The sequence below is a fragment of the Dioscorea cayenensis genome, chromosome 16 (assembly GCF_009730915.1).
Source record: "Dioscorea cayenensis subsp. rotundata cultivar TDr96_F1 chromosome 16, TDr96_F1_v2_PseudoChromosome.rev07_lg8_w22 25.fasta, whole genome shotgun sequence".
Classification (NCBI taxonomy): Eukaryota; Viridiplantae; Streptophyta; class Magnoliopsida; order Dioscoreales; family Dioscoreaceae; genus Dioscorea; species Dioscorea cayenensis.
In genome coordinates, this window is record NC_052486.1 from 2,645,656 (window position 1) to 2,671,233 (window position 25,578).

Consider the following 25,578-nt stretch of genomic DNA (forward strand, 5'->3'; position numbering starts at 1 on the left):
CCGAGTAAACGGTTGGATTTTCTAGATGGGATGTGAGATGTGCGGTTGAGATTGGTTTTTTAAGTCAACTTTGGTTGGTGAAATTTAGTGATATTTTAAATATTAATTAGTCAAACTTAATTAAATGCAATCAAGTGATCAAAGTTTAGTTTGAGTTTTTTTAATTAAAATATTTATCTTTATTAATTCATCAAATATATTATTAATATTCAGATTAGGAGAACTTAGGATATGCAAGGTATGTTTTTTGGGCACATAAATAATTGAGTCATTTCCCAAATATTCAAATGAATATTATAATAATAATTATTACTATTCTTTATTAATGATTGACCAATGGGAAATGTTTGGGCTTTGATTGTTTAACCACTCTTCACAGTTTGTATATGATACCACTTTTGGAGGTCATGTGAGAAGCACTTACCCATATCACTCTCTCAACTTGATTTTATTATTTTTTAATTGTTTCCTTTTTACAGGCACCTGCCTTAAAAATGATGTGTAATATATATATTTTTTATTTTTAATAAATAGGTGGCAAGCACCTCCACGGTTAAAGGTGTAAAAAATAAACAGATATAAAAGTACACTGGTTATAGTGACTTAATAATCTTCTAAAAATTTACTATATATGAGTAACTAATATGTGAAGAAAATAAAGTCCGCTATCTATACTAAAAATAATATATCAAAGATCATGATCTATGATGGTAAATTTTTTACCATGCAATTCTGTAGTAATGGAGAATACAACTTTTTACAAGAGACTCGTTATGGGACTCCAGTGTATAGTATTTTATCATACTAAATAGTAAATGAACAATACTATACAGTATCAGGGCTACAAAATTTTGAAAGTGTGCATGTCCTGTTATTATCAAAGCGAGAATTAACTTTAGGATGTATGATATTTAATTGGGTTTCTAAAAGTTAAAAAAATTATTATTTTTTAGTATAGAAGGTTTTCTTAATTATTGGGATTTTTTTTGCTTTCATGTCCATGCATGCCTTGAAGGAAAATTACTTACATACCCCTATACAAATGATACTTGTTTCTATATTTTTATTGTTGATAAGTAATTTACAAATTTTATGAATACATATATATATATATATAGTATCATAAAAGTTGAAGTTCTAACTAAGGAGAATAAATTTTCAATTTTTTTTTATAAATTTTCAATTTAGATCTCACTAATTATTTTTGTAATTTTTTCACTTATATTAAAAAAAAAGAATCAAATCAATGTAAATGTGAAAAAAATATTAATATAAAATTATTGGTTATAAATATGATTAATTTTGTTGAAATGGCATGCACAATGTCAATTTTTCACATAATTAAAAAATAGTACTATAATATAAATATATAAGTTAAAAAGAGGAAGATATTATACAACTAGAAGGAACTGAAATAGTTTTATTAAAATGTATAACTTTCAGTGTTAATATAACTTAATGTCACATTTTTTGGCATTTTTTTCACTTTAATTTTGAACATCCACATATGCATTGATTTGGTGAATTTTATAAAAATATATAATAAATAAATAAATATTAACAATTATAAATTTAATTCAAAGAATTATTTGAACTAATAAAAGAACCAAATTAATGAATTATAGGACAAAATAATCCAAACAAAAAGCATTAACTTAAAGCATCTGCTTGACCCTTTCCTTCTTTGATTCTCATCGCCATTTCATAAGCATTAATTAATCAAATCACACCTCTTTAATTAAACCTCAATTAATACTTAAATCAAAAACCGGCCACCAATTAATGTTAAAGCTAAGATTCATAAACACATACCCATATTTATCAAAATTTTGAAAATTTATTCATATATATATATATATATGTTTTCACGCGTTTCTTGTTTTTTGAGAGGAGAATTGTATAGAAAATGTATTTTATAAAGGACACAGGGGAATCTAACATGAAAAATTGTCAAAATATTTTATATAAAATAATTCATGGAAATTAATAAAGGTGGAGGTTCAATTGAGAAATTATTTATAAAGAAAATAAAAATAAACAATTTTGATAAAGAATCATTATAAAAATAATAAATGAATAAAGAAATAAAATAAAATAAAATAAAATAAAAGTATTAATTTTCAGTGGGAGGTATTAGATTACTATCAACCAGAAAATTGAGAATCAAATTCCTGATTCTGACGAACATCTCTTATTCCCACCAATTTTTTTATATAATAATAAAAATGTAAATTTTCTTATTATTAACACAACCATTGACCTTAAGATACATGCACACCTTATGAAAAAAATATATAATAAAATTATATTATGCTAAAAATTTGTGTTATGTATAAAAAAGTAAATTTCTTGGAGAAATATCTTTTTTTATTCACTTAGACATATAATTTACAACATTTTTCCTAAAATAAATTTGTTAATATTAATATTATAATCCACTCAAATATTTAATTTTTATTTGTACTAATTAAATCAAATTTTAAGCAACTCAAATAAAAAATTTTCTTCAATATTTATTTATAATTATTTTATATATACTCTCCTATCTATATGAAATTTAGTGTATAATGATGTAACACATAAAATTTTGGTAATTTATTTATATTAATATTTTTTTATTAATATTTTACGCTGAATAAATATTTCCACTCAAAATTAATTGCTTGACTCACGGAAACTTTTACCATTGATATTATATTAATATTTTTATTGAGTTTTCAACCACAAAATTATCCCCACCGAAACTTTTACCGTTTGAATTATTATTATTATTATTATTATTATTATTAATTTTCAACTACAAAATTAAAAGGATACATAGTTATTTAATCTAGACCATTCAAATCATAATTGAAACAGGGGCAATCACAATCTTTTCCTTTTCAATCCAAAGGATATGGTATTGAGCATATTTTTATAACAATGTTAATATACTCATTAGTCTATTTTTTTTTTTACCTATTCCTAACTTACGAACATCAACAATTGATGAATTCTACATATATTGACAAACATGTATGCAATTAAGGACATATGCACATAAGACAATGATGACATACCCATACTTTCTCATCCATCCAATAAAAGAATTGAACTGCAAACTCAAACTCATACGTTTTGAATTTAAAAAATACTATTTCCACAAAGATATAATACTTAGTTTAGTCCCTATAATATATCAAAATAACTCTTAAGTCCTCTATTGTTTTTTGCCCTTGGAGAGATCCCTCTATTATTCAGTTTGGAAAAAGAAGTCCTTCCTTTTGACGCATGTTTGATTTTCCGTCTGCGAGGCTGACGTGATATTTTTGCAATTAAAAAAATTAAAAGTATACAACCCAATTTAGTCCCTCTATTATTTCAAAATGACCTTTTAGTCCTTTTATAATTTTTGCCCTTAGAAAATCCCTTTATTTTATTAATTTTGAAAGTATAATACCCAGTTTAATTCCCTATATTATTTCTAAATGGCTCTTTAGTCCTTTTATCAGAGGGACTTCTTAACGGTAAAAAATAATAGGGGGACTACATCGATCATTTTCACAATAATAGAAAGACTAAACTAGGTATTATAATAATTTCTTATCATGAAAAATACCATATCAACCTCGCCAACAAAAATAACTCATGGCATTACAGTTAGGAATTACATTGATCCAAATTGAATAATCGAGTGATCCCATCGTTATAATAGAGGGATTAAATAGATGGGGCTAGTGCCTTCAGTAAAAGCCCATTTAGTAATAATAACATATATATATATATATATATGGAAATTGCCGAAATTGTTTACGGGGCCGACAAGAAACGGCTATCCGTTCCCCAACAGCCAGACACCTGCCCCCACTAACGGCAAACTCTTTAACGCCGTCAATTTAACCCCCATTTCACTTTGGTCAACACCAGTCAAAAAAGACCTCGACTACCCCTCCCACACCCACTCTTCCCCAACCTCTCTCCCCTTCTTCCTCCCTTCTCTCCTACCCTCCAAACCCCTCCTCCTCCCCCTTATCGGAGCTCCGATTCTGGGCCACGCCCGAATCCGCCAACCCGCTCCAATGGCGGATCCTCAACCCGCCACCGGAGCTCCGAATCCTCCCCAACCCGAACCCGTTAACCCGCCTTCCCCTTCCCCCGATCCTCCACTACCACCACCGCCATCCGATCCTATGCCGGAGCCCGATCGGAATCCCTCCGGTGACCCTACTCCTGCTTCTGATGATGTCTCTGTCGCCCCCGCCGTCTCCGCCGGCTGTGACAGTCGATCGTTCCAGCAGCTTCTCGCCGGCGCGATGGCTGTCCCTGTTGTTGCTGTTCCTTGCTTCATCGCTCCCGCTGCCTTGCTTGAGTCTCCGGGATTCGCGGTTCGTTGCTTTGATTCATCGGTTTGCGTTTTTTGTTTCTGATTCTCAATTCTAGGGTTTTGGGATTTGTTCGATTTGGTTTCGTGTTTGTGTTGGATTTCTTTCATTTTCGGTGTGAATTTCTGGGCGGAGGTTTGATTTTTTTGAAGTGTTTCAGTGTGGAATTGGGGTTTTGGTTGGATAGGGTTTAGAGTTATCGGATTTTGGGGCAATGGATGTGTTCGGATTGAGGAGAATTAGAAGAGTAGAAAACGAAGAGGAAATTGATCTTCTTTTGATCGGTTGAGTGAAGAAAGAAGCAATGAATTGGCAGCTGAAAGGAAGGACCTTGATTAAATTGGCTTTTCTTCTCAATAAGAATATACTATAAAACTTGTTTATTTTTGCATCAATTATGATTGGAAATATCAGATAACTAGTGAGTTTCTTGTAATTGAAATCAAGATGGTTAGGCAAATGGCTTTTCTTGCGTTAGTGTGAGGTTTTGGGATTACTTTTTAAAGGAAGTTGTATGATTTGAATGATAGAATTTTATGTGATTGTGTTCTGAGTCTTCTGACTTAATTGTCATGGATGGGAAATTATTTTCGGCATATGGAAAGATGTGTTAGGACCTAAGAAAGTATTTGGATTGTTGATTGATCATTGACCGTCGTTTTTATTTTTATGGGAAAGTTTTGGATCTAAAATGGTGTGTGAAGAAAGAAGGGTTGATGATGCTTGCGATGAGAATAGTAAGATGCATTTAGTGGGAAAGCATGAGAATAGATAGCCAGCTCTTGAGAATGGAATGTTCCCTCTGGTTTGTGTTCCTTTATTTTACTTATTTGGTGTTTTTCAAGTTTTGAGAGGAGTATTTGCTGTGTGTGTGTTTTTTTCGTAACTGCATCGACAATTCTTCATTTATTCAAAGACGGACCACATATTGTTGTGATTTTTGTTGTGGCCATCTTTTACTGTTGTTTGGAGGCCTTTTTTTACATATTTCTTTTTCTGGATTGTTTTGGAATGAGGAATATAATGATAATGTTATCTAGGAAGAAATAGCCACTAGAATGTTTATGGTTTAAGGTTGCCAATACAATTGATTTTGGTATACTGAAAGCAATCTTGGTTTTTCTTCCTCTTCCTCTTCCTGCAGGGACAATTTGCCATGACTCATCAAGCTGTGTTAGCAACTGTTACAGCTCAGGCTCAAATGCAGCTACAGGCGGCATATCCTTCTTCCACATCGGAATTGACAACAGGGCTCTTTTCCTCAACCTGTGCTATCTGCTATTAGTCCAGTGCCATTGCAACAAAGGCCACCAGCAGCAACTGAGAGCAATGCCAATACAACAGAAGCAGATCAGCCACCCTCATCTGAACCGAAAGACTCCGTCTGCTCGGGTAATTGTCAAAGCAGCCTCCAGTGATGGGTACAACTGGCGTAAGTATGGCCAGAAGCAGGTGAAGAGCAGTGATAGGTCCAGAAGCTATTACAAATGTACAAATACTGATTGTTTGGCTAAGAAGAAGGTTGAGCATTGCCAGGATGGCCGTGTCACTGAAATAACCTACAGAAACGTGCACAACCATGACCCGCCACAAAAATATAGGTGCTCTAAAGAGAAAGGATCTCAATCTGTTGGGGCTTATGGAGAGAATGAAAACATAGATCCTCCAAGCGGAGAACTAAATGAAACAGATCCCACTGCATCTAAAGTGGAACAAAATTCTGGCAATGAAACGCCTGAGCAACAGCTTCACTGCTCAAGTGACTGTGAGGAGGACATAGCTATTAAGACCGAGGAAGATACCGGCAGTGAACCAGATCCAAAGCGGAGGTGAATGTGTAGCAATTACGGTTTTACTTAGAAGCTTGTTCCTTTTGTACAAGATCAAAAACATATTTTCTTCTTTTGGACAGGCTTACTGAAAGTGCTGTGCCTTATTCAACTCCAGTGCTCAAAACAGTCAAGGAGCCTAAAGTTGTTGTGCAAACAGCATCTGATGCAGGTCTTGTCAGTGATGGTTACAGGTGGCGGAAGTATGGACAGAAAATTGTAAAAGGGAATCCTAATCCAAGGTATGTACCTTCTTACAGATATGCATCACTTCTGCAACCATATAGTCTATCTGTTAATTTTGAAATTTTAAGTTAGGGCACACTTGTTTTTGTTTCTATGTGTAACTCAGATTTCTTCTCTGGCCACTAATTCTGTTGATATATTAATATTCCCAATGAATGGGTTCTTCCTATGTTTCAGGGAATAAGAAAAAACTAATTTGCTGTCACATTTAAGTGGAATAGTGTTTCATGTTAGGTGCCTACCCAGGTAACTGGTTTGTTTACAGCTTAAATGCAATTAAGCAAAAAATGGAAACTTTCATTGGCTCCTCATGACCAGAAATAAAAAATTCTAGAATTTTGTGCAATCAGTTTACCATATAAATGACCCTGTGTCTCTGCTTTCAATGTTTGTTTTTCATTTGTGTACGCACTGTGAAACTGAATCTCCACAAAGCTTTTTGCGGATTTTCTTTATACCAATATGTTCTGTGCACTGTGTAGTATTCTATATCTTGGTAAAGAAGTTTACTTAATCTGGACCATGCTAAGATCTCCTCAAAGAAATTGGGATGCCCTTGATTACCAGTGCTTTTGCGCAAAATTGAAAATATATTTATCATATTGCCACTAGAATTTATTAATTTAGTAACAACAAGTGCATCTCCATAGGTCACCCACCAGACACCTTAGTCTAATACTTTTAAGAGATCTCTCATTTGGACAGTAGTTAATGGTGCACAGGAAATGTCTATGATTTACCCCTCTGTTTCATCCTGGCTTATATGAATCTGGTTTCCAGATTTTATTTGCTTCTACAATTTACCCAAAAAAACAATATGCAATTCGCGGTCGTTGTTATTTGTTTGGTTATGGTTTCGAACATGCATCTCAGACACAAAGTTAACTTAATGTCCTTGTAAAGAAAAGATGGGTTAAGATATGAGATGAATTACATGAGCTCCATGTAAATTTTCAAGCATTATAATGTTCTCTTGGTATTTATTTGGTGATGTGCAGAAGCTACTATAGGTGCACACATGGTGGATGCCCTGTTCGGAAGCATGTTGAAAGGGCTTCGGAGGATGCAAAAGCAATGGTTATAACTTACGAGGGCAAGCACAACCATGACCTGCCTACACCCAAAAACAGCAGTGATACGACAACTTCCGTTCTTACCATTGCTGGATCTGCTACGATTACTGCACATTTACAATCATCTGATTCCGTATCTGATCAAAAGCCTTCAACTGAATCTCTACAAGATACAGATGGAGCAATCACAGGCAAAAATGCACTCGAACTCGGAGGGGAGAAGGCATTGGAATCGGCTGAAACTCTTCTAAGTATCGGGTATAACAAAAAACCCGGAGACGGGTGTCGATGAGACTAGTTCGAGCAGCATTCAGCGGCCACCGATTTTTAACGACAATCATGCAGCAGTTCCTGTCCAAAATTCATAAGCTAACATGTCTGATGAAATTTTGGTGTACCTTGATATTTAAAGCTCCAACAATGGTCTCTTATTGTATTTGTTATTGTATAGCTCTCCCAAGTTATTTGTAGCATCGAAAGTATAAATAGGATTAGATGAATTTGACATTAGTATCATCAAGTTCCAAAAGAGAACCTCATTATTATCTTCAGACCAGATGATCCCTGCCCTGCCTGTATATCTTTCTTATTGGCAAGTGGATTAAAAAGGAACTAAATAGTGCAGTGTGTTTGTTACTTCTTGACATATGGTTAATGGAAATGTAATGTTTTGTTTACCCCTTTGTGTATTTTTATAATAAAGTTTTTAACACTCATGCCCCTGAAATCTTGGATTTTGCAAACAATTACTTATAAAATCTTGATATCTTCAAGAAAAATAATCCAGCGGTTCGTGGTAAATATCACGGAACCAAAACATAATGTTATATAATATAAGGATAGATTGATAATTATCTTAAACGATCAACCTGCAGAACTAATGTTGATAATTGATAATGTCACTCTTTTAAATCACAAGAATATTTAAAAACATTTTGGATTTATTTCTCGCCTTTTATAAACTTGTTATACTAGGGAAAGTTAAAGATTGATGAATGCCATAGCAATGCAGTAATCGTATGACATAGCAACTACTCATCAGGACAGCAATGAAACAGAGAAAAATACATGGGAAACACCCAACCAATATCAATCAAAGAAATCTGCGGGCAAGGAAAAAAAATGCGAAAAAAGAAACAATGTGGATGGGTGTCTCACATATAATCGACGAGCCGTGGAATGTCCAACCTGGTTTACTGATTTGGAAATCTACATATCCGAACGCATCGGTTTTGCACATTCCTATACAGAAAAAGGGCGTGTCGCTTCCCCATCAATGAGTTAAACCCTAACAGCACAATCACTTCAAATAACCACAGACAATGAGAGTGAGATAAAGCAAATGCTACGAGGCACTCAGTTCATCTATATCGCTTGAGAATTCGAAACCAACTTCGATCATCTCCTTCTGCTTCTCATTCTTTTCGGTGACCGGATTATTAGCGCTAATATCGTTTTCCTGTGTCTGTGCTTGATTGAGTGGCAATGCACTCTTCAAATCGGTAGCAGGTGATGAGATGGTCATTTCGTTATACCTGAAGCTTGCATGAAGGAATAGATGACTGTGGGGCCTACACTTCGGAAGCCCCTCCTCACAAGGTCCTTGCTGATCACGTCTGCTTTCGGAGTTTTCACCGGAACTTGACGGGAGTAGCGGAATCTGCTAACAATGGGTTTGTTGTTCACAAAGCTCCAGCAGTAGCTGTCAAATGACCCAAACTCTTCTATGACCTGTAGCAGTAAAAATAAGTTAGTAAAAAAACTGAAATATTTATTGAGGATAAATTCATGAGGGCCAACCCATATTTAGAGATAACTATAGAAATAGAAATCAGAAATAAATCGAAAAAAGATCAGGTCCGGATACAGAGTTGAGTGGTGATTATAGCTTGTTTGCACTGATGGCAATATATTTATTGATGATAAATTCACCCTAGGCCAACCCAAACCAGGAGATCAACTGTAAAATTAGAACTCAGAAATACATCTAGAAAAATCAGGTCTAGATACCAAGTTGAGTAAGGATTATAGCTTGTTTGTGCTAGTGGCATGCCAAGGGAGCAGTGAAAAACAAAAAGTCTGATACTCCTAGGCTTGATTTGACATCACTGGGAAAAGCTACTTATTATGGGAAATTTGGGACAGCTCTTTGCATGCTTTCTTGATTCCTCACCTTCAAAAGCCTAGGACATCGTGACAGTATGATGTGTACTCATTCAACAAAGCCTGACCACTTATTGAACTCATAAATTAAAAGAAATTAACAGTAAACATTTCTTGATGAGGAGAACATGCAGCACAGTCTTCACTACTACGGAAAACATGAAGTGCACAGACAAATTGATGATCTAACCTTAAGTATTTGGCGGGCATTTTCAATAATGGCACGCAACTTGGGCTCCGACAGCAGTGAACTGGCCATACTTCCTGGCGCTAAAATTTTCTTCTCATTCATCTTAGAGACCGCCACTGGGTCAAAATCCATGAAAACTTCCCTGCACAGAGAGATCGTATGTACAATCATAATCATCAAAATTATCTTAGCTATCTTGATAGTCAGCAAGATACCTAAAGATGTGCCTCTTGCTTAGTATCACCGGCCATGTAAGTTCAGCCAATGCACCTGATAGTACAAGTAACTCAAACAGTTTCCTGAACATTGTTCAGAATATCAGACACCCTATAACCCCGTTAGTTTGCGCCCTTAAATGACATAGACATTAACACTTCCTAACAGTAAGAATTGAAAATAGTTGAGGTTACATACTTATCATCATGAACTGGAACTCCCCATTCCTCATCATGAAAAACGGCATACAGTGGATCTGTTGGAACAAATGATATGAAGTCATACATAACTAACTCGTATTTTAGTGGAACCTTAATAAATTTATATAAAAAAAAAAGAAAATGGATTTCAAGTACACACTGCTCTAATATACTCATAAAGCAAACTCTGAATAGGGCTAAGCAAAATATGAGCTAGAAACCAAAACCAGAAACTATCGAAGATACCAGAATGAATAAATCAAGATAGATGAAAGGTAAAAAGTATACGTTGTGAACTTGGGTTACCTTTGAATGTAGTAAACACAGGAAAATATATCAACAACCAAGCAAGATGGTAGAGAAAAAGTCATAAAAACAAGCAGGACTTGTCATAAGAATACTTGGTTTTCATAAAACACAGACGTGAGCATCAGTGAAGGTATTTACTAAATGAAAAAGAAATCCAATTTGCCAAGTGCATCAATAAAAAAACTATCTAAAATTCTTGTTATCATTTAAAGCAGTCAGTAGAGCACATATTACAGATGGTTAATAATGTAATCCAGACAGAATAATATAAGAAGCACATTAACCAAATCTAAAATGGCTCAAGCAGACATCTGAAGAAAATTTAGGAAAGTGGAGAATGGAAAAGTAGCATGTTAAATGGTCCAAAGATATAAACTAAAAGACAACACAAACAACCAGATTCAAATATTGGCCTCATTTCCCAAGACTTGTTAATTGAAAAGGATTGCAGAAAAGCTGATAGTAAACCTAAAACTTCACATGTAATGAACAAGCTAGGCTGCTGTTTGCTGGGGATGGATTCTTTGGACCTTAGAAATAGTGGATAATAAACAAGGTTCACCATGATATCCTCCAAAAGGGCCCCAACACATGGTCATTTTTAACCTATTTCACCTTCATTCTTATCAACGACCTTCATCACTATCTTTTCTTCCATTGATTTCCTCTCCAAGGTCACTCCTGATAAAAGGGTGGCAAAACACTTTAGGCCACATTTTCTACAAGAAAGATTGAATGTCTTCCATCATTAGGAGAAATATAGTCAGAACCTTAAGTAATAGCCCCATACAAGTTCATCTCAAGCCAGATCTAAGCTTAAATTTTGCTATTTGGTAACTGGAGGATTATTGTAAAAGGGGAGATAGAGTGAGGTAGGATATAGGTAAGGGAAGCCAATTGGGCCTCTCTTCCTTTCAATCTTAATTTTTTCTCATTCCTTTTTTTCTTGCTTTTTTATAGACGTGATTGAGTCAGTTGTGATTATGATCATTATGCGTATGGCGTTATTGTGATAGTCATGGCTTCAATTTTTTTGCCTTTGTGACAATCTTTTTTAGTTATTTTCATACAGAAAATAAACAGTCACGCTAGTGGCAATTGTGGTCATTGTGCATGTGTTGACGTCACCTTTCATTTGCCATACACTTAATTCATCATCTAGATTCATGAATGGCTATGATGAAAACTTATCTACTATGATTCTGCTTGCTTTCGTTCACAATCATAGGGTACTGTCAAAGACGACCAGTTGCTACAAAATGGCTCAAAGTTTCATGACAAAAAAAAAATCCCTCATAAGGGCGGGAATTTAGTGATGTAATTGTTATTCCCAAAAAAATAAAAATAAAAAATAAAGAAATTTATTTCCAGGTAAAACATTATCAACACAAGTTCATCTAGCAACATGAGAAGGCATTTGGTGATGGCAACTTGAGAAACTGCAGAGGACATGTTAAATACTGATTGAATAACAGTGAATTAAAAGGGGTATTGCAAGTAAATTAGTGAAGCTGTACAAGATCAAAGCCATCCAACATAGTTAGCACTAAATGCCCATACTAAGGAATGTGAAAGATACAAAGATGATACAGTGGAATTAAACTGAACATGTTTTGCAATAAATTAATTAAAGAAGGTAATTCAAGAATAGAAACTAAAAAACGTCCTGGACTAAGAAAGAAGACTAGGCAAAAAGGTTGGAAAAATTGGATAGTTATAACAATTTGCATAAATACTGAGATAAGGAGAACTATGAGAAGCACAAATTGACTGCGAGATTCTAAATCAGTTGTTATAGACAATGATTTAAATTTGATAGCCAGTTGTTCAAAAAATTGTAGAGAAAAGATGGATAAAATGATATCAATGAATTCACTACAATAAGAATTGGGTATGGTGTGGGAAATATTTGAATGAAGTAGAAAAATATCAGACTAATTTCCTTAACCATAAGATTCATGAAACCATCTGGTAAGTGAAGAAACAAACAAGACTTCAGTCCTCATCATAAGAATCAACATGCTATAGAGAATTATTCCCTCTAAACTAAAACTCATGAACGGTCCAAAAGAGCTCTAGGAAAGATCAATGGTGTATAAGCAAATTTGGAAAATAATTGGCATCAGAGAATTAACCTGCTTTATATCTAAAAGTTCTAGTATGAAATATTTTCCATTTTTGTGTAATTCCTTTATCAAAACTACAATAGAAAAGCGCAAACCTGTGTTTGGTGTCACCCAAGCACACCTCCTCTTCCCATGCAGTTGCAGGCTTTCCTGCGAAGACGTTAAACTACTATCCAAGGCAATCTTCTCCAGCTTCGCAGCGATTTTCTCTGGCCTCGGAACACACTGCTTCCTCCGGCTAATAAGGCCTGTCCTCCCAATCCTCCCAGTAGAAGCCCTACTACAAAACGAATCTGTAGAAGCATCGGACGAGCAAGAAGCCGTAAGAGAAAGATTAGAATGCATCAACAACTCATGCCGACGCAATGCCGAAGGCGCGCTCAAAGCTGAAACCAGCGGCCGTGGTTCGCTAGAAGGGCTCCGCGACTTCTTCTCCTCCGAATTAAAGCCTGATTCTTTCTCTGGCTTCCTCGAAGGCTTAGGAGATGGCTTCCGTGCAGAAGGCAGGGCCCTCGCCTTGTTCCCCGCCGGCCCAAGCACAGGCCTCGCCTCAGCATCGTCCCCATTCACCGATCGAAGTCTCGGCGTCCCCGACATCTCAAATTCGCCCAGATCTCAGCTTCTAAACCGAGAAACCTTTTCTAAATTCTCCAAAATCAAAGCTAGAAAAACCTAGAAACCAAAACCGATGGAAGAATCAGCCCCAGTGATAGAAGAGGCACTGTCTCGAATCCCCCACTACAAGCAAGACAAGAAACCCTAGAAACGGCGGGGAACCGGAGCGGCATTGCAGCAAGCTCCGAGCTCTCCGCCTCAAAAACCCAACAAAACGTTCCGATCGGGCAGGGGACAAGGGGAGAACCGGAGAATCCCACCGGAGAAGCTCGGATCGGAGGAGAGAAACACTAGAGAGCGAAGAGAAGCTCGCGAAGAAGAGAAGAAGACAAAGCGAGTGGCGAGGTTTCTCACAGTGTGCACGACGAGGAGGAGGAGGAGGAGGGGGTGGTGTAGGATATTTGAACGGAAGACGGGATGATGACACATGCTTTGAGATGCGTGCCAGGAAATGATCTCGTACTTTGAATGGCTACACGTGTGGCCTCGTGATGTGAACTAAAGGGTCTTTTTCTCAAAGAGGTGAGAAGGGATCTGGGTTAGCTGATGGATGTGGCAAAGGGAGGACAGCTGGCAGATGGTGATTGGTTGACAGTGATGACAGCTGTTATTTTTATTTTTAATTAATTTTTATTTTATTTATTTATTGATTGGTTTAAGGGGGTAGGTTTTGTTAACCCCACCAAATGAACAGGCAAGGGAGCAAAGGGACAAATGATGTGTTTGTTTGCCTTATATCAGACTGATTTAACATGTCTTTTTATTTGGAGGGATTTTGGAACTTAATATTAGCTTTAGATGTAGATTTTAGGTCAACATTTTTTGTTTTCTTTAGATAATATTATAATTCCAAATCCATACCAATATTAAAAATACTTAATAAAATTTTCTTTTGTCAATGAATCCAATTCTTCTGCAATGCTGCAAATTTCCATGTCCTCAGAAGAAAATGTCTGAAATCTGAAAACATTAGCATTAGCAACACATTAGTTTGAATAGTGAGATGATCATACTAAGCATACTTAAAGCATATGTGAATGCACTCCATAATTAGTTATGCACTGAGATTAAAATCTGAACATGCTTATGAACTCATTTGATTCATTTAAATAGAGGGAAAAGATTCAGAGAAGGAAGGAGTTAATTTTACCTCAAGATCCTTGTAATGGCTCAACTTGAACTGCATATGGTGAAGTCCAATCTGCTTCGAAGATATCTTGTAACTGCGAAACGATGACAGGATTGTATGTCCCGAAACTTACACCTGCTGTGGTGTAGAAATAATCCCATACAAGATTGCTTGTTCCAATATGTGCGCGTACATCACTAACTGCATACTTGCCATGGTTAACGCGAGTATATCCAGGGTAAACATTTCCGGTAAGATTTCCATGGCTTTTAGCAGGGCCGGTCTTGTTGTACCCTGGGACCTTGTAATACTTGATTTGGACTTTGCCGCCACAATTGTTATACTTGGAAGATGAACATAGAACATTGGAGTATAGAAGAGACTTGAGATACTGATCGGTGTTCTCAATGTTATGCGCCCAATAGGCCACTAGTATCTTCACTGATGCATTTTTGGAGAAGATGACCTGTTTTCATAGAGTTCAATGATAATTGGAAGGTAACTAGATCAGAGATTTGACACAAATGTAAAACTGACGAGAACAAAAATGGAACTAGTTAGATCCTATAATTGTTTAATGTCTTCTTGTTAACATCTGATTAATAAATTTCTGTTGATGTGCACATTGTTTAAAAGCTAAGAAATATTAGAGTCCATTCATGGAACCAAAAGGAAAATAGTGTGTGTGTGTATATATGTATACACATATTCAACCTTGCAGATTGCAAAACAAACAGTTTGTTCCAATTTAGATCATTTTTTTTTAAATCCAAGGAACTAAGATCAAGTTCAATACAAGTTAAAACAAAACAGTTCATTCATTCCCCCAATCAGGTTCGCTAGTCTGCTTTACGAACAACCGGACACGTGGCATTTGATAGGTGTAAACACAGTCTACCTTGTAAATGTTTGTACTAACTGCTAAGTCGAAATAGCTAAGAAATATATCACATTCATAAAGGCCACTCAAGCTAATAGATTGCCAGTTGAAAGGTGTGGTATAAATAAAAAATAAAACCATACCTCTGATATTGCAGATGAGAGGGATGACCAGAAGACAGTTTGTTTTAGATACTGTGACTGCCCAAGCCAATCCATAGAACTCATTCTGATAGTTCCTCCCAGTTTTACAGATTTTATAGTATCCAACCATGCCTGTTCATCAGCCAGGAACTTCCCAAATAGCAGCTACCCAAAAAAAAAAAAAAGATAGTGAAATGAGTAGAGAATAGATCCCTTCAAGACCATCCAACTAAGTTGAGAAGATAAGATAGCATTATAAATTGATCTGAGCTTTCCGAAGAATTTAGTTGCATCCTGTCAGGCAACAGCTTACAAAGTAACTTCCCAAGTTCAGCAAATATGCTACTGAGCTCCAATGCTCTTAACAGCATAACACAGGTATTTCGAAACTACTTAGCCAAAGGTAAGCTTCAGAAACTTAGTTCCATTAAATTTAGGAAAGGATTAACATTGTCCAGATATAGAGTTCAATGGTCATTTCATGATGAAAATTCAATATTGTTGAGACCAACATCCCTCATGATACAAACTTTCACCAGAAGGTAAAATGGGCGTCATGATAGATACATGTCTAGATGGAAAAATTAAATTATCAAGGACCCTGGAGGTATTTTCATTTGAAGTTGAAAAGGGAAGCACAAAAGACACAAATACAATATTGTTAGCTGTTAGTTAAGGGTGTTGCTTTCAGAAAGTTTTTAATATCCATAACCCAAGAGGTGTCATACAGCCAAGCAGGAACTATAATTGGATTTACCTCTGGTGGAGCAAATGAGAGATAGCTTGGATATTGAATTAAAGTGGAAGAGTTGCATCCAGGAGTCTCGAGTGGTATGCGGAACATGAAAGGATCTGATAGTATTGGATATCCAGTTACATGTGGGACCTCAACATAATGAGGAAGAGGTGACCTGTTAAGAGAACAAAGCTGACATTATTTATTGAAAAGAGAAGGGAGGTTACATTTCACCAGTTAACTCTGAGATGAACTATGGCTTTTTTATAGGTCACACCTTCGTACTCATAGGGTGCCCTGGCCAACTATGTGCAAATAACAGGACAACATAAAAGAAAACATGAAGGGTCCTGTTTAACCATGTTGCAATATACTTGCATATTCACCTGATTAAAGTTTCATGGAAGCAGAATTACAGATACAGGTCCATAATTTTAAGAAAGAAATTTGCAAAAAACTATTACTGCAATCTTGATCCATCAATTTATATCCAATCAGTTAAGATATTCCGTTAATCTAAATCCCATGTTTTCAGTAGAATTAGCTGGTGATTTTCACATCTAATAATTCCAGAAGGGCATGGTTATCATGCATAGTTTGTCGAACTGAGTGAATTGATGCGACAACAAAATCACATATTACATTTGAAATGGTCCAACCAAACATGCTTTCCATTGTGAAAAAAAAATAATTATATGAATTGATGTAAACATTAGCTTCTTCTAAATGAATTTCTTCCAAGAAAGAGTGAGATCTGTAGAAGCATAACCAACATGTGCATAAAATTGCCGTTTAAGAACATCAGTGCTACTTATTTAACATGCTCGTAATTCTATTTTTATGCGCCCTAATCTTGTATTCCAGTAAAAGGTGCAAAGCTAAATGATCAATTTTTCAAGGATTAATAGGACTTAGAGTGCAACATACACCACAACAACACAAAATTTCTTAAAAATAAGACTTGAGTAACCAAAGTAGTCACAGCTTAAACCATCTGCTAAGCCATCATATCACTTACCTGCATCTTTGTCTGTAATGGATGAAGTGAGACCAGCAAGGGACAGTTCTATTAGCTTGCCACTGCTCATCCCAGACTGTCCTTGTGAAGCCTGTTGGATCAAGAGTTGCAAGCTTCCACAAATTGTCAAAGTAGATCTCCAATTTATTGGCTATCGGAGAACAACCAGTAAGGTAGATCCCAACTTCTTTTACCTAAAAGATGTTTAAGTTCCATACCAAGTTAGTTGAACCTGGTTACTCAACAGATGAAAAGGAGGAAAAAATGTTAATTACACTGTTGTGACCGGCTTCTATTTCTTTGTATTAGCCACAAAATACTGATGAAAAATAAGAATGAAGAAATGGTACAAGAGATTTGAAGTGGTTCAACCCTGAGCTGGCCAACTCCATTATCAGTAAAGGAGGGATTCCATTAATACCAAAAAAAAAAAGGAGAAATATAAGAAAGTAGTACTCTCACATGGTAACCCAAAGACTAGCATACCAAAATATCCAAATCCTGTCATAACTATGACATTAAGAAAGTATAAACAACGCCAAAATTATAACAAACAAAATGGATAACTTATTTGTGTGTTGTCCTCTTCTTCCAAAAAGGGCTCTTCCTTCTAAAAAACAAAGCTTCATTAACTCTTAGAAACTCTGTCTCTTGCTCACACACCCTAAGGTTATTTTTCTCTTACTCCCAAAGAGGCCTAGTCTCTTCATTCCACTCCTCTCTTCTCTAGTGTGTTCTACAACAGAAGTGGTATGCCTCCTTTTATAGTCATCAAAAGAAGCCATAAAGCCAACCTTTGTTAACACATGTTTTTCACAAATCTCTACCCTGGCTTAACTTAGGTCAAGCAAAGCATTCATCTGACTCCTCAACTGTCAAGAGACAACTCAAGTACTATGAACACCAAAAAAGTCCAACCAATGCTTGAACTTAATCATAGCAAGCGGCTAAGTCAATATTTCTAATAGTTTGCTTGCACTTGCCGTAGCAATCTTCTCGATGGACACAACAATTTGGCCAATAACCTTTCCAATAAAAAAAAATATCATACAACAATGTGTTTGGTCCTGTCATGATGCATTTGATTTTTAGACAGATCAATGAGTCTCTGGTTATCACAAAAAAAAAACCTAGATTTCTGCTGTAAAACTAGATCACTGAAGCACGGTATGGAACCACAAAGACATATGTTGATAACACGTGTGCAATTTAGACCAAAAAAAAAAGGAAAAGGTTTTCCTTGAGAAAATCAAACACATTAACACTAAGTATTGCATCATCAAACAAATGAATCACAAGAAGTGAGGTAGAATTGAAGTTTATAAGATTCGAAGACCACATCACAAATATTCTCACCAAGCTCCTCAAATATAATTTGCTTCACAAACTAAGGCATTTACTCAGTGTCACCAAATCAAGTTTAACAGGGTGTGTTTGTGAGTAAACTGGATTTGCCTTATAATGGATTTGGGCCCAAGTTATTGGGTTAGTGGCTTAAATCCAAATAACTTAAGGTCCCAAAACTTCTCACCAAAAGAAGATAAAAAAAAATCTAGACTATGTTTAGAAGTTTCTTTCTAGAACATTCTAGAGAAACATTTTGTCTAAAATATTGTAAAACACCTCCGAGTAGTTGGTTGGTGGAATTAAATTGAGATCTTAGAATATGATCCAGATGTGTCTGAGGTGCCTACATAAAAGAGTATAGTAAAATTATTTGTACCAAGTCCAAAATAGATAAGCATAATCCGTCTTTTTTAGTATGCTACATCTCTTCTTCTACCTTCTTCTTTCACTGAAAACCAACTCTCATTCCAACACATATCAATATTAATTTGCATGATGTATTGGAATATATCACTATTAATTTGCATGAAGTATTGGAATACCTGGGTTAGTGATTTCCAATCATTGTTTGCAGATCCAATATAAATATCTTTAACATCAGATATCCAAACTTTTGCATGGACAATACCAGATCCCCACCAATCACCAAGTTCTAAGGTCACATTCTGCACATTTGATCTTCCAGAAGCAAGAGCAGATGACTCTTTTGTGTAGTCAGGATAGACTCCAGAATGCTGCAAAATCCTAAAATATGGAGTATAATTAAACCAATAAACAGATTCCTCAAGTCAACAAATATACCAAACAACCTTTTAAAAATCAACGAATTCTTTGCCTGATGACTAGAAAGAATAGGAAGCTTGGTGAAAATCATGATGTGTGACCTGATTGCTGCTGTCCACCGAGAGAAGCATTTGTCCTTTCCAATAAACTAGCAAATCATAAACAACTATATAGTAAACTAACCAGAAAATATAACATAAAGAAGTATATTTTGACCTCTCCTTCATGAGCTCCTGCATACAAATCAGTATCCAAACTCTCTCCTACTCCACAATACATTAGCATTTTCCAATAAATAGCTTCGTAAAACGAAAGCATGCTTCTTTAATCCTTTGAAATTGACAAACACCAACGCCATAAAAGCATTGAGTTTAAATTAAAGCAAAACCAGCAAACAGTGTAACCTGAAGCTCCAAATGATGAGTTAATCAGGCAGATACTCCACAACAAAAACCTGCTTCCTCAATTCAACTTATTTACTGTCTCAATCAATAGATCCTCAGTATGTGAAGCAATTACATCATATCACATTTTATCACTTTAAACTACATTCCCTGAAGTGCATGATATTAGCTTATTGTCATATTTATACTGATTAATAGGTCAACATTCTACAGAACTTCCCCTAAAAAAAAGTTAATTCAGCATTAATCCAATACTATACATAAAACAATACAACAATCCCACTGTCCATCCTAACTCCAATGCAATGCAATAGTTGTCACCAATCATCACAAAAGACAAGGGTGGAAAATATTTCTCCTTAGATTCCACGAAATGGAGAAGCGAAGTAAAAACCAAGAAAGGGAGGAAATTTCCATTACCTGATATCCACCATCCTGTCGGCCGCATCCTCCAAAGCCCGGTAGACACTCCGACCAACGCCAGCTCCAAACCTCTCAATATCATCCGCCGAGTACCCAAAGTCTCCAGACCTAGTATCATCCGGCTGGGCAAGCAACTCCCAGTACTGCGCCACAATGTCCAGCTTCCGGCTCGCATTCCCTGCCATCCACCGAAGCACATCCCCTGAAACAAATGCAAGCCAAAAAAAACCAATCAATTAAACCCTAATTCGAGGAAAAACCTAGAGAAATAGGGTTTGGGGGTACCAGAGGAGAGAACGCCGGGGACGAGACGGAGATGGGGCATGTCAGTGGGAATGGATTGGACGAGCCATGCCTTGCAAGAAGAAGGAGAAGTTGGGGAAGCTAGGGTTTCGATCCGAGGCCATGAATCGAAGAAGAGAAGCACGAATGAAGAGACGAAGACGAGGACCAGAGACTTCGATTTCATCCTCTTTCGACTGCTCTTGTTTGCGAGGGAACATTGTTTATATAGTAGTGAAATCTCACCGCCGGTGATTGTAAGATATCTCTTACCGCCAGATTGAAGAATGACAGATAGGGCTGCAATCGAACAAGACAAAAACGGGCCGAGCCGAGATGAGCCAAGCGAGATTTGTTATGTTCAAGCTTGGTTCGACGTTATTTGAATCAAGTTTGACTCAGTAACTATATTAAAATTGCTATAGTGCAGATATGTACAATAATTAACTACAATAATTCAGCTACAATATATATATATGGAAAAACATCATCTAAGTAAGTCCCTAGATTTGAAATCTAAGGACGTTTTAAATCTAAGCCGTTGGATCATCATCCGATGGTTGATTGATTATATAAACACTGACACATTTTTACTGTTCATGATCACTGTACAACACTGTAGAACGCGGTTTCTACTGTTCATAATGATAAGAGCCGTCAGATTTTCATCCGATGGCTATTATGGACATCCCTAGATTTAAAATCTAGGGACGTCCTTAGATAATGGGTTCTCTATATATATTATAGTAATTTTATCATTATAATATAGCTATGATAATGATTTAAAAAATATTTAAATTATTATAATATAATATAGTACAGTACTGAATTTTTCGTGAATTTTAACAAGCTTAGCATGGTTCAAGCTCAGCTCAATTATTTATTTGAGCTGGAAAGTCAAGTTTGAATTTGATTCATTTACTTTAGTCTCAAGCAAATTGCAAGCAGTTTGGCTCATTTGTAGCCCTTCTAGCGTTGAGTTAAAGTTTGAGAGGAGAGGAGATGAGACGGAGCAAAGAGAATGAAACTACTTGTGGAGGATTGGATCTGTGGTTATTTATGTTAATTTTAAAAAATAAAAAAATATGCATAGATTGCTGCATTAATAATTTAAAATTTTAAAAATAAAAAGTCTTAAATTTTGCCAAATGGATACTCCTACGTCTCAATAAAATATTCATTCTTACAAAAATAACATATTATTATATTGAAAATATTGAACCAACTCGAAAATTTATGCATTCTTGGTAATGGTGGTCAATGGCACATATTTTATTGGTGAAATTACCATACTGACCAAAAGGACTAATTTGTGGGCAAAAATTTCTACTTCTACCTATAATTCCTATGTACTCCTTATGTAATCAAATCATTTTTAAAATTTTTATAATAATTAAAAAATACCCTCTTTCCATTTTTCTATTTTTTTTTAACTCATCCTCCAGCTTATTTTTTTTTCTTTCCATTAATGTTATTTGTTTCTCTTTCTCTTTTTTATGCTTATATTGAAGTATTTTCTATTTTTTAATTTTTTTTATTTTATATTTGCTTAATAGCTCAATGATTACGGAAGAAAATGAAAGTAGAAAAAATAGGAGTTTACATGAAATAACTTAGTAGGCAAGATAGTGGCCTTAATCAAATTAGTATGTATAAAACAATACCAGATAAGGAATAAATGAGTTAACCAAACTAATGAGGAAATAATATAACATTGTTGATAGATGCACCGAATTCATTTCCCGAATTCGGTGCATGAATGACGACGTGGTTGCCCACATGGCAACCACTTTATTTTGATTTAATAAAGTTTTTTTCTTTTCAAAAAGTATAATTGTCTTTCAATGCCGCCGTCGCCCGAATTCATTTCTTTCAATGCCACTGTCATCGCCATCATCAAGGTCATACCCGATCTCCCATTTTCCTACTTCTTTGCCAACTTCGCCGTCGCCCGAGATCAACAAGGACTTCCATCATTGGCTGGTGAGTAGTTTTTGGTTTCTTTTGATCCATTGTGATGAGATTTTATTTGTATTTTAGCTATTATTATGGTTTTTTTGTTGGTATTTTTTGGGGATGATTGATGTATTTGTCTTGACTGTCTCTTGAAAAGATGTGATTTTGGGGAGACTTTTGAGACTTTTGGGATTTTAATGAATGATGGGGATAATTATTTGTTGTTTTAGATTTTATTTTCTATTGATACCTTTCAGATCTTTTCTCTGGGGAGTATGGAATGGATGCTATGTGTTTCTTGTGTTTGATTTCTGCTTTAAGGATGAATCTCAATTTTTTTTTTCTCTTTTTCTTTGTGATTAAATCGGATGAAGATATGGTTATGGCAATGTAAATATCTAGGATTGTTCATTGTATTTGTTTCGTTAAAATTGAGATTTTTATTCTTTTAACTTCATATTAAATTACATTATGCAAGATCATCCATTACCAAAACAACTTTTTGGTGCTTATAGGACTCTCTTGTGGTTCAACATTGCTGATCAATGCCTCTATTCAATAATCTGATCAAGTTTCAAAGGTATGGAACTCTTTTACATCAATTTCCAAATTCTACAATTCTTATTTTTGAGATGATTTTTTGACACTGGTGTAAAGTAGCAATTCATCTAATCAAGTTAGATATTAGGAAACACCATGAGCAACATCAACAAATAATTCATGTATATGATTATTCTTTTGTGGATCTAATCAAATATTTGGTTTGCATAGGCACGTAATCCGAAGTGGTATTTGGTTAAATATGGCAGAGGTAGAATTTGAGCTCGGGTCTTCTAAACCAAGCAAGAATGGGATAGAAGGGTCTTTTAGCTTTGAAATATTAAATAATGAAAAGGAAAAAATGGTACACTTTGAAGATTCAATATGTGAAATAGTTATTCCCAAGGCCGGTATGACGCTTGACTCAGAAGAAGAAGTTTATAATTTTTATGTTGAATATGCTTGGCATGAAAGGTTTGTTTTACCAAAAGAACTACAAAATCCGGAGAGGACGGAAGGTTAAAGTATTACACACTTGCATGTGTAAGGGGTGGCAAAAAGAAGGATATCTTCTGCACAAAATTTCTTTAATCCAAGGCTATCCACCAAAACAAACTGTCAAGCAAAAATTAATGTTATTGTTGGCAATGATGGAAGATATACTATATCTCAGATTCATTTGGAGCATAATCATGTACTCAGTCCATAGAAATCTAGATTTCAAAAATGCAATAAAAAAAAATGGATGTGTATGTCAAGAGAAGACTTGAACTAAATGATCAAGCAGGTATAAGTTTGAGTAAAAATTTTCGATCTTTAGCTGTTGAAAGTGGTGGATATGAGAATTTGGCATATTCAGAAAGAGATTGTCGGAACTATATTGCGAAAACAAGACAAATCAGGCTTGCTATTGGGGATACTGAGGTGCTTGGGACTTATTTCTCTCGCATGCAATGGAGAAATTCAAATTTTTTTTACTTGGTTGATATGGATGACAATGGCCGATTAAGAAATGTGTTTTGGACTGATGCAAGGTCTAGAGCAGCCCATGAAGCTTTTGGTGATGTTATCTCCTTTGACACGACATACTTAACAAATAAGTATGATATGCCCTTTGCTCCTTTGTTGGAGTAAACCATCATGGGCAAACCATATTATTCGGGTGTGGTTTATTGTCAAAGGAGGATACCGAAACCTATATTTGGTTGTTCAAAACTTGGTTGGAATGCATGTTGGGGAAGGCCCCAAAGGTGATAATTATAGATCAATGCATGGCTATTCAAGGTGCAGTTAGGATGGTTTTTCCCAATTCTCATCATCATTTTTGTCTTTGGCATATTATGGAAAAAAGTTCTTGAGAAGCTTGGAGGACTAACTCACTACAAGGTAAAAAAAAGTTTTTGAAGAGCATTGTTTATGAGGTAATAGATGTGCAAGAATTTGAAGACATTTGGTTGATGATGATAAAAGATTATATTATTGAAAAAAAATAAATGGCTAATTTTTTTATAAATAAATCGTCAACATTGGGCACCTATATATGTTAAAGGAGTTTTTTGGGTAGAAATATTTACAACTCAAAGAAGTGATAGCATAAATGATTTTTTTATGGCTATGTTGGTCCACCGACATCTCTAAAGCAATTTGTGGAGCAATATGATAATGCATTGAAAAGCAAAATTGAGAAGGAGAACAAGGCTAATTTTGTTTCTTTTAGATCAAACTTCTCATTGCTAATTGATTGTTATTTTGAGAAGCAACTACATGAATCTTATACAAATGAAAATTTTAAGTTGTTTCAAGATGAGTTGAGTGGAATGTGATTTTGCAATCTTGCACTAATTAACTCCAATAGGCCAATACTTACATTTCAAGTGATAGACATATTCAAAGGAAAAGAAGGCAGATTCAGAAGGCAAGTGGTGTTTATTGTTTATCATAATGAGGATGAGTTTGACATCAAATGCTCATGTTGTTTATTTGAGTTCAGAGAAATTTTTTGTAGACATATATGCAAACTTCTTATTGAGAGGAATGTAAAAGAGATTTCATCTCATTATATTTTACCCCGATGGAGAAAAGATATCAAATGCAGACATACTTATGTGATAAATTGTTATGATGCCACACAAACTAGTGAGCAAAGTGTCCGCTACAACAAATTATATTCTCATTTTGCTAAAATTGCTGAAATTGGAGTAGCTTCTACTGAAAAATATTTATTCTTAATGAAAAGCATGGATGAGGCAATGGAGAAGCTCATGGATAATTGTTGGGAGACTAATTCTAATCAAATCAAGTTATATCATCAATGCTTTTGGATGAAGATCATGAGCTACATCAAATGATGTCTTTAATCGCAAAGTTCCTAACACCTTTAAATGTGCGTAGCAAAGGCAACCCACCATCTAAAAGAAAGAAGTCAAAAGTTGGAGAAATAATTACTAGAAATAAAAAAATATTCATTTTTTATATCATTTTATTTTCAATTTTATTTTTTTATCTAAATAATGTTAATTATTTCAGAAATCTCAAGCGAAGGGGAATATTCAAACTCATAATGAAACGCAAATAGAAGTTTGTACTCAAGAAAGTGTGGTAATGTTATG

General features: G+C 35.2%; 2 protein-coding genes and 2 pseudogenes across 2 annotated transcripts; 2 read left to right on the forward strand and 2 right to left on the reverse strand.

Annotated features, from left to right (window-relative positions):
- Window positions 1–4,058: 4,058 nt before the first annotated feature.
- LOC120279185 (probable WRKY transcription factor 32) lies at window positions 4,059–8,186 on the forward strand. The gene is given in 5 exon segments (XM_039286051.1): window positions 4,059–4,385; window positions 5,612–5,737; window positions 5,739–6,190; window positions 6,274–6,432; window positions 7,435–8,186. Coding segments are annotated over 5 exon segments (1,431 nt in total). The 3' UTR covers window positions 7,802–8,186.
- A 455-nt stretch (window positions 8,187–8,641) lies between these two features.
- LOC120278936 lies at window positions 8,642–13,928 on the reverse strand (annotated as a pseudogene).
- A 203-nt stretch (window positions 13,929–14,131) lies between these two features.
- Window positions 14,132–20,659, reverse strand: LOC120278935 (phospholipase D Z-like). The gene is made up of 8 exons (XM_039285680.1): window positions 20,477–20,659; window positions 20,189–20,393; window positions 19,124–19,325; window positions 17,235–17,428; window positions 16,238–16,391; window positions 15,481–15,645; window positions 14,479–14,923; window positions 14,132–14,288 (listed from the first exon to the last, which is right to left on the reverse strand). Exons 1-7 carry the CDS (start codon window positions 20,514–20,516, stop codon window positions 14,480–14,482), a joined length of 1,404 nt encoding a protein of 467 aa, XP_039141614.1. The 5' UTR covers window positions 20,517–20,659; the 3' UTR covers window positions 14,132–14,288; window position 14,479.
- A 1,658-nt stretch (window positions 20,660–22,317) lies between these two features.
- Window positions 22,318–25,317, forward strand: LOC120279186 (annotated as a pseudogene).
- The last annotated feature ends 261 nt before the right edge of the window (window positions 25,318–25,578 follow it).

Bases quoted from the DNA above. Each gene is read 5' to 3' on its own strand.
- LOC120278935 (XM_039285680.1), bottom strand. From the start codon at position 20,516: ATGCCCCATCTCCGTCTCGTCCCCGGCGTTCTCTCCTCTG. The intron at 20,394-20,476 runs GTACCCCCAAAC...CATTTGTTTCAG, and splicing joins CCCCGGCGTTCTCTCCTCTG to GGGATGTGCTTCGGTGGATG. The intron at 16,392-17,234 runs GTAAGTGATATG...TTCTCTTAACAG, and splicing joins CATTACAGACAAAGATGCAG to GTCACCTCTTCCTCATTATG.